Genomic DNA, 15,816 nt, shown 5'->3' with positions numbered 1-15,816 from the left:
ACTGTAGTCTTTTTTACAGGTTTTAATTAAAATGTGTTAAATTATTGATGGCAGTCTAAATTACCACTTGGCTCACTTCTATTGAAAGAGTTAATGGAGAGCAGGACACAGGAAGCCCAAATATCCAGCTCCTTACTGACCCTGCTTTCACTCTTTTAGAGCAGCCCAGCTTTTGGTTTCAGAAAAGCTGATACAATCAACTTCCCACTTGTGAATATATTTGTATTTCCCCCCCCCTTTCAACCAAACCAAGAGGCCCCATGAAAAATAAGAAAAAGCACTCTCCACAAACATTTTGAGTATCAAAGGATTTATTAAAGTAAAATAAATTATGATATTGTTTGTTTCAACGTAAGTGACTTTTGTAATTAAGTTATACATAGGAAAAGATTCTTTTTAGGTAAAAATGTGCACATGGACCTGTAGTGAAATGAGGCAACCAGGTGCCACTAATTGCCAGGTAGTGGGCATGAGCTCGTGTTAAGCCCACCTGTGCCTGATTAGGGCGGGCCCCCACTGCACATGAGCAGGACTAGGGGGCCAATAAAAGGTAAGGCCTCAAACTCACAAGCTCAGCTTACGCTGGAACTCACAACCTCGGCATGCTTGGCTTTTCCTGCTTCTCTCAGCACCGCGCTACCTTCGTTGTGCCACTAGAGCTCATCACTGTCGGGGTGAGGCTCAAGTGGCGCAGCCAGTTAGCACGCGGTACTTATACAGCAAACCCGAGCAATGCTGAGGCCGTGGGTTCGAGCCTCACCCTAGTGGTGAAGAGCTCTGATGGCACAACCAAGTTAGTGCGGTACTGAGACAAAGCTCCAGGTGCGCAGTCAGGTTAGTGAGGTGCTCATAGAAGCAGGAAAAGCCAAGCATGCCGAGGTTGTGAGTTCCAGTGTGAGCTGAGCCTGTGAGTTTGAGCCTTACCTTTTATTGGCCCCCTAATCCTGCCCATGTGCAGTGGGGGCCCACCCTAATCAGGCACAGGTGGGCTTAACACAAGCTCATGCCCACTACCTGGCAATTAGTGGTACCTGGCTGCCTCATTTCACTACATGGACCTAATTCCTGTAGCTCATTAAGTTAAAGGAATTCCTTTTATGCTGTACTTCTCACACTGTCTAGAGAGAGACGCACGTTATAATAGACTATTCCAAGAAAATTGCAATACTTGTGCTTCCAAAATAAGACTTTCAAGAAAGCAATAAATTAACCTAAGTAGTAAAGAATATTTTGAATATTCATGGTTGTGTACTTAACCTACCAGACTTCTGAAATACTTTCCCATGTGGTGACTATATGAGTGCTCCAGTGAAGCCCACAAAATTTATCACTATACATTATTAGAAGTTCAATATTAAATCAGAATGCAGTTCAGCATTTTTCCCTCATATCTGGTAGACTTATGCTTGAAATTTAGATGAACCTGCAGTCTTGGTCACGTTTTACATAGCAATGTGTTTTTTCTGTGGGGATGAAGCTCTGCTTAGCTTAGATGATGATCTGGCAAAAAGCCACAAGTCCTACACATTAAGGCAGTTTCCTCTGACAGCCCAAGTGTTACTGACTGTGGGTAACAAACCCCTTTCTGCAGCTCCCTCTCTATTGTGATGGGACATGTTCCTCCACACATCTGCTGCAACATGCTGAGCATCTAGAATTGCTCAGAGTCCTGCAAAAAACTGGATGTTAACTTCCTGGTCCCAAGCTAATCAAAGCTGGATTTAAGACCGGTGTTCTTATATGTTTCAAAGACTGAAAAAATCCGAAACAAAATGTGGAACAAAGCTGCTAAGTGCTGTGGAAGGATTTGCCATGATGTAATGGTAGAACACACCTCAACAGAGCTGAAAGACAAAGGAGTCACAGTACAGACCATAAGGACTTAAAGCTTGTTTAAAGTATACTAAACCTTTTGTTTTATAGAAAATGTAAATGGGATGACATGTTGGCTGCTGACTATAGTAAAACTTGCAGAACATTTCCAGGCCACTGTTATACAGAGAGTATGTTACTACAATGGAATAAATTGGGTTTTTCCCTTGCTTTGTAATATAGCTGAATTCTCACTCCTGCATTCTGTTATGCAAAGGGAGCAAATCTGACTTCCAGAGCAGCTGAATTAAGGCTCAACAATGTGTTAAGACAGGAAAATTAAAAGAAAGTTGAAGTTTATTACACTAATAAATTCCTTTATGCCTTCAGGTCACTTTTGTTTAATCACAGTTGTTTCACCTCTGAAGATGCCAATCTCTGGCCATAGGACTTGCTTAAAATTTGCACTAGCCATATTTTCCCATGGAGTAAGACAGACTAATTGAGATGCCCCTAATTTTGTGCTTTTATTGCTTTATCTAAATCATTCATCACTTCCTGCAGCTTCTGTAGGCTGGGCTGGACATTCTCCTCCATCCACTCCTCTATAGTACACTTGTGGAAAACTTGCTCCATGGCTGCTTGGAGGTCTTGCACCACAGCATTCCACTTGGAGAGAAGACTAAGCAGAAATCAGACAGGAAGAAACAATCACATTTGCAGCTGAGCTCTGTCTCCAGGGAGGGCTGTGTTACTGAGCCTTTTAAAGGGTGAACAGTCCTTCAAATTACTTTACAGGAAAAGAAGCATCAAGAGCCCAAGGGATTTGAGTTTGTGCAGATGGAAAAATGTTAATGCTGTTTTGAGTACCATTAATCTTAGCACTTTTCTTATGTAATGACTTTTAAAGTGCTGAAATGTGAGCTGAAAAAAACTCACTATGCTCATTTTAAATGTAACTGAAACTCACTGAGAGACCTGTTGGGAATTTAATTCTGTTTTTTATCAGGAAGAGCGGATGCTGTTGGATGTGCACCTTATCACAGCAAAAAAATGTAAATTAACCATTCAGGGTGAAACGGCATAAGCTAAAAGTTCTGAAAAGCCCATACTGTGACAGGGAGCAGGGGTCTCTGCTTTTATTCCAAGCTCTGCCTGGACTCTGGCCCATGGAAAGCTCCAACAGGGAGGCTCAGAACTGCTGTAATGCAGCAGCTTTGTATAGGGACAGCTCCATATACAAATAAGAGTTTCTCAGAGACCAGTTTTGAACTTGTATTCATAATTTGTTTAACAGAAGGCAGAGTAAGGTGTTCTTCTGTTTAAAACCATATTATCAATACTTGATCGTTTGATTTCCACTGATGCTTCTGAAATAATTTTGGAAAGAGGCAAGGACACAAAACTATATGTACTTGAATGCCCAAAATATGTCAGACTTTACTTCCCCTATAAGGCAAAAGAACTGATGTTACCTTACTGCATCTGGCTGGAAGTGATGCATTATTATAGGATGAATAATCTTCCTTTTTCTGTGGTATGGGCTGAACCAGCCTGTGACATACCTGAAAGTTAGTATGAACAGGTTGCTTAAGGAAGGAATAAGTAAATTTTGTATCGTTGGAAATAGTTTTTAAAAGACTTTTCCTGGCAGATGAGAATAAGTGGTCATCAGTTGTAATTTAAGTTTCATTTCAAGAATTATTTCTTTTTGTAACCATACAATTAAAATTTATTTTAAATGTAAACAAGATTTAAAATTCAGGAAATAACTGTAGTCCTGACACAATGCAACATAGTGTTCAGAAATTCTGCTGAAATATCTTACATTTGTATCCAAGAATTACATTCTGGTGATGTGTCAGTGTATAGGGATGAGAGCCTGAAATGTGGAGCTTGGTGTTTGTATCACTTTACTCAAGTTATGCCCCTTTTGATGCCCCTCTTCTGCAGACAGACAGAGAATCACCATAACTTGCTTACTTGTTCCTTTCAAGAAGTTCATCCACTGATGACTTGAGGTAGAAGCTAACTTGTGTCACAAGAGTAAGGATATTGCTCCCAGGAAAAGTCCCCAGACTCGTGCTGTCCAAAGAGGATCCATTAGTTTCTGAACTTATCACACAATGAGAAACATCTGAATCCCACAGCTGGAATTTTACCTCATGAAAGTATCAGTTTCCAGGTTGGTCATTCCCAGGAGCTTTTCCACGTTTTCTTTGATCTTTGCAGAATAGCCACCTGGAAGAAGACAGTGGAAATAAGTAAAAAGGAACCTAAATAACTGAAACGTTCATAAAAGAGGGTTTTTCTGGAGTACTCAATATTGGCTTACTTCTCCTTGGGTGAAGACTTTTAAAAAGGTAAAATGAAAATAAAAAAGGAAAAAAACTTGGGAGAAGTACATTGTCATTCACACAACTGTCTTGTGCTAGGTAAAGCACTTCCTAGTTACTAGCCTCCCTTTCAATATGCTGAATATTTTCAGTGCCTTAGTAAAAAGCAAGTAAGTTGTGGGGGTTTTATTTTGAAAATAAGAAATGCAGAATGACAAAAATAAAAATTCTATTTGCAAGTGCCTGTAGAGAAAACAGAAACTACAGGAATTATTTTACCAGTGTAGTACCTAGATCAGTTTTAAGAAAAATTGACTAGTTAAAACAATTTTTACATGTAAACAAGATCTGAATCTAAATTGGTGTAATTTATATACCAGTAGCATTTCAAATCAGTTTCAAAAGCAATCCAGCTTAATTTTTCAGTATAAGCATGAAGAAGCTTGTGAACATTTGTGGGTTAAAACAAATCATTAGTTATCATTATGGCTATTTTTAAAGACATGGGCCAAGAGACTTTTCTGCTCCTGTATCACAAACATGCAATATATGTAATTGTTTATAATTCAGATGATTATCAGATAGTCGAATCACCTCAAAATGTAATAAGCCTGTGCCAACCTTAGGGCAAGGTCACTTCATTGGTGTGCTAGGTATAAGCTGAGAGAGAATAAAGTTGTCGTTGTACCATTCTCTAGTGTCTGGAGACATACAGCCAGTGATGGAATTGCCACAGGAAGAAGCTCACACAGAACAGAGAAGTGATCATACCTAAAGAAGAAAATATTCAGTAATTAGATGCTTCAGTGCTAGAACACACAAAAGCAGTGGGAAGTGTTAATGTTTAATCAGTACAAGCCAAAGAGTTTTAGAAACATCAGTTTCTATCTCAGAGAAGGGACCTTCTACCTCTGAAATGTGAAGTACTCCTGTTTTACTGAAGAGAACAGGTAACCAAACACATTGCTTGGCTCATTTAGGTTTGGACCCCCATCAACTAGGGACAGAAACTGGAACTCAGTTCTCTGGTATTCCCTTAGATCTCTTAATTTTAGCAACTAGCAAGCTGTCTTTTATAGACCTTGACTCTATTTGTATTCATACTGGACACTGAGACACACACCATGCATCCTGCTAACTGTGCTCTCTAGAAGAAGTCCAAGGGGGTACAAAATACGTTCAAGCCTTCAAATCCAATCTGCTCTTATTGGTGTCTGCCAAAACAATTGCTCCTGCTGCTTAACACTGTAGCAGTTGACTGCAACTTTGAAATCCACCCTACAGCCAGCTGGGAGAAGCCCAGCAGGAAGGTCTGCAAGGTTGTAAAGTTCCCCTCTAAATCCCCAGCCTCCTTGTACCTCTTCTGGAGCTTTTGAGTGGAAGTTTGGTTCCATGTGAACATGGGAGCCATTTAGAAAGATGTTCCTTACCTTTGCCACCCAGTCAGCACAATACCTTCAAGGACATCAGTGGGGCTGTTGCTTGCCACTTTCAGCCACTGAAGGTGGTTTCTTAAATGGTGTCCAATAAGGGTTAGAGACTGATTCACTCCTGTAGCTCCTTTAAAAGCACTGGCAAACCACACCTTGGAGAAGCCACATCTACGATACTTCTCTACAAGACACACTGAAATAAAACACAGAAGAACATTTGCAGGACACATTTTTCTCCATCTTCAGCCTTGACTGTAACACTCCAATTAACAGGAATGCAGGTCAAGTTACAACAGGCTGCTGAGCCTTGTCCTGTCAAGTTTTGAGCATCAAGAAGGATAAGAGATTAGACATACCCTCAGAGCTATCTCTTTCAGTGTCTGCCCCCCTGTTTGCAGTAATTCCATTCCCTTGAATTGCTAAATTGCTTCAATGCTAAGAACTGAGGTATATAATGAGCACATGCAGTGTCTGACAACTGATTCTTCTTTTAACAAAGAAATATTTGTATGCATGTTAGATGCTTGATTGATTCTCTTACGGAAGTCTTTAGGAGCCATTCCTTTTAATTCTATAGATGTATGAAGCCCTGAAGCTTCTGCAGAGCTGTTAAATAAGAAGCTCTCATTTTAATGCAAGGAAGGTTAACAAAACAGTGCTTGTAAAAAACCTCTCATCTGCCATCAGTGATTCCACAGCCATAAATCATTGCAACTATTATTTGAGATCAAACAAGGGCTATATTTATGCTGTTAAAGCAATAAAAAGCAAATTAACAACAAAAGGGTTATTTGGTGTGCAACTAGGGTGTGTTTTCATCATGCTATCTTGTTCTGGTTATTTTGCTTAGCAGATAACAACTATTTGCTTTCTGAGGTGAGAAGCACAAACCTTTGCTCTCCACATCAAGGTCTGCTGTGTAGTCCCAGATCATTGGCTGCACAAGCTGTGGGACCCCAGACTCTGAAAGGAACAGAGTAATGTTCCTAAGTAATGAGAAATGGCCAGTTAAAAGTGAGGAAAAAAAGCATGTTATTGGTGTCAGAGACAGAGTCACACAGAAGGCCTGACATAGCCAAGGACTAAATGTTTCTAGGCTAATGGATCATATTTCAGCTATTCTCAGATTTCTTGCTTTCATTATTTTCCTCTCCCAGTGAATTTGGTTGGGTAAACTTCTTCATACGCTACAAAATATGACTCACCCCCTCATCTGTCACACACCTGCCAATGTTTCCTCACTTATCCCTCTGAGCATGTCATCCCACACAATGGGTGTCACTCTGGGGTAAGATGAGACCACAATACTTGCAACTACTTTTATGTGGGATAAACACAGCTTCTCTGGAGTATTGTCTTGTTGCTGCAGCCACTGCTTGGACTCCTCTCCTTCGCCCAGGTAGTAGACCTGAAATGTACAGTAAATAATCCTAACCTTGTATAGGAACAGCAGGAACAAGTCTGATGCAGCATCATGAAATCACACAATATTTAGAAGCTATTGCACAGATGTGACACACTGAGTGGAGATATTTAAAAGCACCTCTCAGTGTTGAAGATGATGCAGGCATTTCCATCAGCCTGTGGGAAGCTGTGGCTGTGACTAAATGCATTACATAAGGGAATTTATGGAAATAAAAATATCTGAAGAATAATGAAAGCATTCTCTGCCTTCTCTGCCCTTATCATCATGCCTCACAAGACAGATTTCAAGAGAAGTCTCACCTCATCACATCCAATGTGAAACCATTTTAAGTCTTCATGTAGTGCCATGACCTGGTCAATCATAGCTTTGACCAGTGCCCGTGACTCCTCCTTGTGCGGGTTGAGAGCGTTGGGAAACACCTTCACCTCCCGGAGATGTGAGAACTCTTTGTGCTTCAGCACAAACTGCAAGAGAAAGGAGAGCCTGGGGGAACAACCCCAAGATGAAGGGGACAGCAGAGTGCTCTGGTGTCACCAGGGCTGTGCTAAGAGTAAACCTTCATAAGGCCTGGGGCTGGGCTGAGAGAGCTGGGGCTGCCTGAGCCCCTGGCTGGGGGCTGCACAGGATCCAGAGCTCAGCCCTTACTATCCAGCGTGCGGGGGGGGGGGGGGGCGTCCCATCACGAAGTGCCCCAAAAGGTGATGAGAACGGGGCCGTCATCGCAGTGTCACCCTGCTCTCCAGAACCTGCAGCTGCCAGGAGCTGGATAACCGGAGTGCCCAGACTTAGGGCAGCGATTTCCCAACGCAAACACCCTCACGCCACACCCACCCAGCGCTCCCAGGCCTCGAACAGGGCCCGCCCGGCGCTCACCTCCATGTGCCCGAAGCTCTGCACCAGCGGCACCACCTCCATCCCCTGGGCCCTGGCCTGCCCCAGCACCGCCCGCACCTCCGAGGGGCTGCGTGGGGAGAGCGAGAGGAGACATCAGGGCCCGGCCGGGCAGCGAGGTCCCCCGGCCTTTTCCCTGGGCGGTACCTGTATGCGTGGGGGGCCCGCAGCGGCTCCAGCGGCCCTGCATAGGGGAAGGTGTCCTCGTACTCCAGCAGCAGCCCCGTGGCGCCCAGGGCGCGGAGCAGAGGCAGCACCTGAGGGAAGAGCGGGCGGATGGGGCCGGGCTGGGGCCGGGCTGAGGCCGGGGATCCCCGTACCCCGCACCCCACACCCTTACCTCCGCCAGGTAGCAGGCACGGGGCGGAGCGCCCTTCAGGTCCAGGTGCACCAGGCGCCTCCGCGGCCCTCCCGCCTCCATGCCGGCCTCATGCCCGCCTCCTCACGCCTCTCTCCGGCATCGATTGCTCTGGACTGGGGGCTCCAGGTTGGAGGCGGCGCCGCCGGGCAGCATCGATTGCTTTGGCTTGCCGCCGCCGCCGCGCTTGCCCGGTACAAAGCGCTTCTCTGCCTCCCGCCCTCTTTCTGCTCCCCGCCCTGCCCCTCCGCTGCTCTCAGCTCTCTGGTGGGCGTCTCGAAGGGTTCCAGCTCCGCTGGCCGACAGCTTTCCCCTGGCAGCCGGGCTGGGCGCATCGCTCGGTGTCAGCGGCCGCCATGGCTGCTCAGCGGCGGGCAGCACCGCGCGGCCCCGGGAGCGGCGGGACGGGAGGGACGGAGGGCGGGGACCGCCGGCACGGCAGGTACGGGCTGGGGATGGGCTGCGGGGATGTGGGCAGCGCCCCGCACCTCCCGCCGGCAGCGGACGCCGCAGTGCCCGGGGTGGCGGTGCCCGGGCCCGCAGTCTGAGTGAGGGAGCCGCTGCGGGACGGCGGGCGGTGGGCTCCGGGCCTGGCGGAGGGAAGTGAGGGGGGGAGGGGACGTTTGTAACAGTGAGTGCTCAGAACGAAGGGTCCGTGGAGGTACCAGGCGAAGTAGCGGTTCTGAAGCGGTTCCTCAGCTCCCCGGCGTGCGCCGCACGCTGCCCGGAGCTGTCTGTGTTTTCTCCCCAGTGCTGAGAAGAGCAGAAGCCCCGAGGAGCCGCGGGGGCTGAAGGCCGCGCTCTTCCTCTCCTTGGCCGCTGCCGGAGGCCTCCTGGGCTGGAGCTGCCGGGGCGGCGGGGATGGGGTGACCGAGGTACTGGCTCGGCACAGCGAGAGCCTGCGGGACAAGTTCGTGGAGATCCCCTGCTCCGAGGACTACGACAGCCACAAAAGATTTGAAGGTATTTGGGTAGGATTGGCCGGGATGGGATGAAATGTTTCTCTGAAGACTGCATCAGGTGTGCTGATGGTCAGCTCTGGTAAATCAGGTTTTGAACTGTGAAACTCTGTAGTTTCTAACAAGCACCTGTGTTGCTTGGGTCTCCAAACATTGGTGCCTCTTGGCCCCAGGAACTTTCTGCTAAGAGGTTTTCCTGTCATTGCTACCTGACTCTCTTCTGACACTGCTTTGCTTAGGCTGTGAGAGAGAAACCTGTTAAATCTGCTGCTAGTGTCTCTTCATACCCTGGAGATTCCTGTAGTAAGCTTGTGGGTGAGTTTTACTACTAAATACCATAAAAGCTATGGAGTAGAACTGAGGTAGGTTACTGAGCCTGCTTTTCTGCCAGATTGATGTTTTGGTTTTATTTTTGTTTGCTCGATTTTTAAATAATCTAGGCAAATGGAAAACTTTCATTTGATTTAGAGCTGCAAGAGTCTTGCTTGTAGTTTGCATAGATAACCTTTGACTGTGTTCTGTTTCAGATTTGCAAAGTGTATCTTGATGAAGTCTTTGAGATAGTGCTGCTGCCAGAAAGCAGCTCTGCTCTTGCAGAGCAGGTATTAGCCTACCTGTATGTGTGTCCATGTGTTGACAGTTAGGTATTTCATCTGAAAAAAACCCAACAATTTTCCGTGTTAGTTTTTAGCCAAACCAGTTGTTTGCTCTGGTTCATCATGTGCCTAACAGAACACTTGCTGACCCAAAGCTGGAGGCAGTGTGGGGGCTGGAAGGAGCTGCTTGGAGCTGAGGAATATTAAAGTTGACTAGAAGGCTAGAGAGCCTGTGCTGTGAGGAAGTGGGACCTTTTCCCTGGGTAAGAGAAGGCTCAGGGGTGACCACATCACAGTATTCTAGCACTTCAAGGGCAGCTACAGCAAGGGTGGAAGCTCTCCCTTTGTAAGGAGTCACCTGGAGAAGACAAGGGGTGCTGGGTACAGGCTGCACTGGACAAGGTTTTGTCTTGGTACCAGAGGTCAGAGAGAGCTTTGCAGCCAGTGTTGCCACAGATTTGGTAATTCTGACTGAAATAAGGCCCAAACTGTCTGCGTTCAGCTATTAGGGCTTTTGCTTATGAAAAGTAACCTCCAAATAAACCACCCTAGTTTGTCAGAGTTATTTTTTGAGCTGTGGACTTGTGTTGGCAAGCCCATCAAATGCTCTTTCCTTCATAAGGAGGGCAGAACTTGAAGGCTGTCTGCCTGGGAAGAGGAAGGAATGACTCTCCTGTTCTTGTGATGTCTGCAAATGCTGCCTGCAGGTGAAGTGTGGCATCATTTGCCTTTGTGTGAGAATGATGCCAGGAGAGGATGTCACCTTGTGAGTTTGTATCTTGTCTTTCTGATGGTTTGGTTGCTGCTACTTAACTTACAGGACTGACTATTCGTTTTTAGCAGTTGTTTTTACAGATCTTCCCCTGTATTATGCTTCCAGAAAGAGATCAATGGTACTAGAAGCATGTGAACATGTTGCTTTCGGTGGTTAATTGAAGCCGTGCTGTGACAGAGAATTCTCTCCTGCTGGTGTCCACAAGAGGGTGGTGATGATCTGCCGAGCCCTGCTGCCCACTGTGTTCCCATAGCCTGCAGAGGCAGGAAATGCAGATTAGGGTTTTCTAAAAGCCTTTTGTCTCTTTGCTGGAAACAGCTTTCTGTCACTCCATAGCTCTTCATTCTTTGTCTTTACTATGGCCTGACATCCACAGCTGATGGCTCTGTTTCAGAAGGAGGCACATTCCTGTCATCACTTGGTGCCTGGTACTGAGCTGTTAAATTTCCCCAGCAAAGGTGAACTTTTTATTTATGCACCTGTCCCTGCTTCAAGCTGAATGAATGCAATTGAGCTGTTAGCTTGCTTCAGATGATGCAGTAGTTGGTGACACAGAGCACTGGTTTTATTTCCAAAGCACTGCCTGCCAGTAAACATGCTTCACACAGACATAACATACATTGCTTTTCAGAGACCAGGCACTTAGTATATTTGCAGAAGATGGAGTGTTCTCTGAGCGTAGCCCCATCTGTGTTCACAGCCCTGTGGCCAGACCTTGGCTATTTTTGCTGCCTTAGGACTTTCTTGTGTTAAGTGGGGATTTCATTCCTTCCTGAGTAACTGTGCTCTTTATTAGCATGGTGGTGCTCTGGTGTTGTGTCCACTTTGGGTCTTGTCTTCTGCATTGTTTTTTCCCAGGACCATACATTTTCTTTATCCTGTTGAGACTGAACGTTTTTCATGTTGTGTATTTTACAAACCACCAAAGTGAAGAAGTAACTTTAAGGTTACTGCCCTATCTGTAGCTTAATTCTTCTCAAAGAAGAATTATATTATACTTCTATTATACTTCTCAAAAGTACTCTGAGATTGCCAATATCTCTCCTGAATGTTGTGAATCTGAAAGGGGAGTAGCAGAAGAATAAGAGATTTATCTTGAACATTTTTTGAAGGATCTTCTTTCTCTTCCTCTTTCTGTTCCAGGGTGCACTCCTAGGAAGTGTGGAAGGGGTGTGACTGATGCAGTTATCACACGGGAAGAAGCTCTAAGAGTCCGTAGGTAACTCTTCTTTTAGCTCTTAACTTCTTTGAACACTTTAATAGCTGTGTTTGGGGTGTAGCACAATGCTCCTTAGCTGAAAGACGGTGGCTTAAACTGGTTAAAACAGTAAACTTTTTTCAAAATCTGTTTTACGTTTTTGCTGTAGTGGAGGCAGTTCTTCACAGAGAGTCTGTCTAGCTCTGTGGGGTGTGAGTGTTGTGGAGAAAAAAGGAAAATTAATTAGAAATTGTTTTCCCTCAGTTTTCTGTTCCATTTGGTCTTCAAAATCAGCAAAACAACATAGACCTCCTTTCAGCTAAGTCTCTGGGTAGTTATGAGCTAGTGCTGCCCCTGTAGTCCTCTATGAACACCAAGGTGTGTTTTAATCAAATAGAGAGGGACACTGTCAAATTATGCAGTTGGGAAAGTTATCAGCCTCTTGGTGTTTTGCACTTGATAATCGTGTAAGCAGGGAATATCACTGTCATGCTTGAAGCAATGTGCAGCTGCTGCTCTTGGTGGGCTAACTGCTCTGTGGTTTGTTTGGATGTCACTGGGCTCCTGATTGATACACTTTCTGCATCATACATGTTTATTTGTATGGCCCCTAAGAAACAAGGTCTGTTTGTTTTAATTTTTAATCTTACTTGGCCAGAATGTATTTGAAAGACAATGTTTTGGGGGGTGTTCTGGAGGCTTATGGAAGGGGGCTGCAAGCTCAGGTAAGTTCTACGACATAGATACTTTATTTCCATGACAGGTGGAAAGATTCAGTTTCAAATAGTTGCAGCTTCTATTAAATCAATGGGGTTACATCTGATGCATCAAATACCACTTACTGAAGAGTTACATGTTGTAAGTAATGACATTATAGGACAAAGTAATCAGGAATTTGCTTCTCATTTGAGGTTATTGTTTTGCCTGCAGAATAGCAGAGAGGGGACTGTCCTTGGGAGGATCTGATGGAGGGGTGAGCAGTGTCCTGTTACTTTTTCTGTTCATTTACTACCAAGGAAAGATTATAAATGCATTTTTGGGGATAAGGAGAGCAGACAGATTTTTTTCCTTCAATTCCGACTTGGGGAAAAAAAAAAAAAAAAAAAAGAAATTCTTTGGAAAATGAGTTTATCTCCTGTTAATATTTCTACCAGCAATGTAATTTGTGCAGTACGACTGACATTTCCTATTATTCAGATCAGTTACTTCTAGCCTCTGTATTGAACTGATTTTATCTTCTCCATTTGGAAACAGTTACTGCAGCAGAACTACACAAGTTTTGACTTCTGAAACTAAATCATAGTGGTTAACAGCATTACATAAAGATTGGATTTATGTAGTGACAAAAAAGGCCATGTAATGTCTAACGTAGACCTTTGAATAGTATTCTGTGGAAACAAACCCACCTCTTTTCAACAACCGTGTTTGCTTTTATTTCTTTCCCCCTCTTTTTGTTCTCGGGATGTTTTTATTTATGAGGAGAAACTGTTTCTTGAGTAGTCATAAACATAACATTTTTAGTCCTTTGCTGAATTAGGGTATATTTTAGGAGAAAAGGAGAAAGGTTTCAATGAAAAATAAGACTTTATTGTCCTTGTGAATACTGAGAACTGCAAAAATGTAACCTGAGGAACCTGAGCAGAGCTGCCCATTTGATACGATATATTTAAAAGATTTTACATTTTCTGTTCAGTTCTGTCAGGATGCATTGGTTTGGTTTTTTTTCTCCCAAGTCTGTGGTTGCTTTATTTGCTACTTTGCCTGGAGCACTTTGCCTCTTGGGACCTACAGCTTGACTTCTGTTAGTAGTGTTTCTGATCCTCTTCTTTCAGGACCTACATACGATTTTTCATCAGACAAAGAGGGATTAGAAGGACAGTATGTAACACAGGTGGCTTGATAGATTTGGACCACAGAAAGCTGATGTCCAGCTTGGGAAACAGAAAGCTTGGAAGAGACATAAGGGGACATAAACTTTCCTGCTCAGTGGTCCTGAGCTGGCTTACTTAAACAACAAGCCAGAGTATCAGACAAATATAAATTTATCTTCTACGTAATTTTAGAAACATCTGTGACTTTCTATTTTTAAAGTGGAGGGAAACTGGGGAGAGGCAGGGAGAAGATTCTGATGCTGCAGTAAAGCAAGTGGGTTAAGAAATCTGATGTCCATTGAGAGCTCTGGGCTCTAATCCAGCTGTTCTGACATTTCTCAATCTGTAAACGTGAGAAAGGTACTGCATGTTGTTACTCCCTAGAGAAATTTGCAAGGAGAAAGTTGTGTTGTATTTAATGGAGTCCTTATCCAAAATAGTGGATGAGGATGACACTAGAGATGCTAAAACCAAGAGCTTACCAGTGTTTTTGGGAGGTTATTTTTAGAAGTCTTTAAATACACACTGTTTGCTTAGTTTCTTTAATATCTCTTACCTTCTCCGCTCTTTTCCTGTTTTTAAATGTGGATGTGTCTGTTGCCATGTCATGTGGTCAGTCTTATCCTGACAGTGCTGTCTTGGCTCTTGGATATCATTAAATACTGATGGATGTGTGCTGATGATGTATGGATGAAACTGGTCAGTGGTGACCAGTGATAGGACAAGGGGTAATGGGTGTAAATTGGAGCACATGAGGTTCAAGTTGAATATTCGAAAAAATTTTTTTACTGTAAGGGTGACAGAGCCCTGGAACAGGCTGCCCAGGGGGGTCATGGAGTCTCCTTCACTGGAGACATTCAAAACCCGTCTGGACACGTTCCTATGCGAAGTGCTCTAGGTGGCCCTGCTCTGGCAGGGGGGGTTGGACTAGATGATCTTTCGAGGTCCCTTCCAACCCCAAGGATTCTATGATTCTATGATATGATTCTATGTCTTTCTTCCCTTGAGCCTTTTATCATTTCAAATTTCATATTTACATAACATGCAAAATGTTTCAAGTCTTACTTCATCTTACTTCTTTTCCTGTATTCCTCCTGAAATTCAAGCCTGTTGGATTAGGTCTGGCTTGTTGTTTTAAATTTCTTAGGCTTTAGAGTGTTTGGATAATTCTCTCCAATTATGCCTCTGTTCTAAAGCTGTTTTTTCCTTAAAAATTCCTGAAATTGCTCCCTGTTTCTGTTTAAATCTTTTTAATTTTTTCTTTAGGCAATTTGATCTCTCCACTATTCCAAATAAAACTTCAGTTTTCTACTGGGGTGCAGACTGCATTTTCATTCTCTGGTTTCCTTTTTATAACCTCAAGCAATGTGTCTTTTCTGTTGTTTTCTGTCATCGTTGTATTCTGAATGCATAAATGTGGATCTGTGTGTCTGAATGTACTTTAATAATTTAAAGACCTATGGTTGCAGTTTGTGGCTTTGTCAATTCTCTCCCTTTGTTTGCTGCTCATTCTGCTTCTTTGTCAGACTGGAGTACAGCATAACTTTTTCCCTTTCCATTCTTTTGTGTTGAGGAAGTCCTGGCCAACATCTGAATTATTGAAATCTCCCACAAGTCATGGCCCAGTGGTCGTGCTGAGCTTTCTCTCTTGTCTTCCCTTGTGATTTTTCCTATTTTTAGGAATTTCCTATTATTTATTTCCTATTTTTAGGAATAATTATTTTTATTTATGCACATTCTCAGAGTGAGGCTAGAAGAGGACATTGTTTATCTTCTGGTCTAACTTTCAACAGAATCCCAGCAGGAGCATCTTCTCCTCCAGTATGCTGCTTTCCCTTGTATGTCTTTGGCTCTGTAAGACAGTTTTATTCTGTTACTTTTTCACAGAGTGCATTAGTCCCCTTGATGTTTGCCTTAGCTTATGTTTTTTCTTCTTTATAAAATGACATTTCCCTTTGTACCTTGTATTTTCCTGCACAGTGTCTTGGCTCCTCTTGCCATGTTGACATTCACATCTTTGTAGATGCTGCTGTAAGAACATCTCTGCTAGTGTGCATGAAACAAGTAATTTACTGTCAGATCCATTGGCATTTATTTGGAAGTCCTAGAAAGGAAATCCCTTGGTGCAGCCAGGCAGCTGAAGTCTGTTCCCTGTGTTGCA

At 43.9% G+C, this 15,816-nt stretch overlaps 2 protein-coding genes across 2 annotated transcripts in view; one reads left to right on the top strand and one right to left on the bottom strand.

The window, feature by feature from the left end:
- Positions 1-1,271: 1,271 nt before the first annotated feature.
- On the bottom strand, positions 1,272-8,369 carry HEXD (hexosaminidase D). The gene is made up of 12 exons (XM_030461661.1): positions 8,239-8,369; positions 8,046-8,155; positions 7,881-7,968; positions 7,307-7,471; positions 6,806-6,989; positions 6,473-6,544; positions 5,579-5,774; positions 4,837-4,919; positions 3,975-4,053; positions 3,796-3,897; positions 3,288-3,377; positions 1,272-2,494 (listed from the first exon to the last, which is right to left on the bottom strand). The coding sequence occupies exons 1-12, from the start codon at positions 8,317-8,319 to the stop codon at positions 2,326-2,328; spliced, it is 1,419 nt and encodes a 472-aa protein (XP_030317521.1). The 5' UTR covers positions 8,320-8,369; the 3' UTR covers positions 1,272-2,325.
- A 64-nt stretch (positions 8,370-8,433) lies between these two features.
- The window catches only part of OGFOD3 (2-oxoglutarate and iron dependent oxygenase domain containing 3), a 31,114-nt gene continuing 23,731 nt past the window's right edge, over positions 8,434-15,816 (top strand). The window contains exons 1-4 of the mRNA XM_030461660.1: positions 8,434-8,698; positions 9,008-9,219; positions 11,730-11,805; positions 12,715-12,757. Coding sequence (XP_030317520.1) covers positions 8,613-8,698; positions 9,008-9,219; positions 11,730-11,805; positions 12,715-12,757 — 417 coding nt within the window. The 5' untranslated portion in view covers positions 8,434-8,612. The remainder of the gene's footprint in view (positions 8,699-9,007; positions 9,220-11,729; positions 11,806-12,714; positions 12,758-15,816) is intronic.

The sequence above is a fragment of the Calypte anna genome, chromosome 18, assembly GCF_003957555.1.
Source record: "Calypte anna isolate BGI_N300 chromosome 18, bCalAnn1_v1.p, whole genome shotgun sequence".
In the NCBI taxonomy this organism is placed as follows: Eukaryota; Metazoa; Chordata; class Aves; order Apodiformes; family Trochilidae; genus Calypte; species Calypte anna.
Note: the sequence above shows the minus strand (reverse complement) of the source record. Positions and strands in the feature narration are given on the sequence as shown.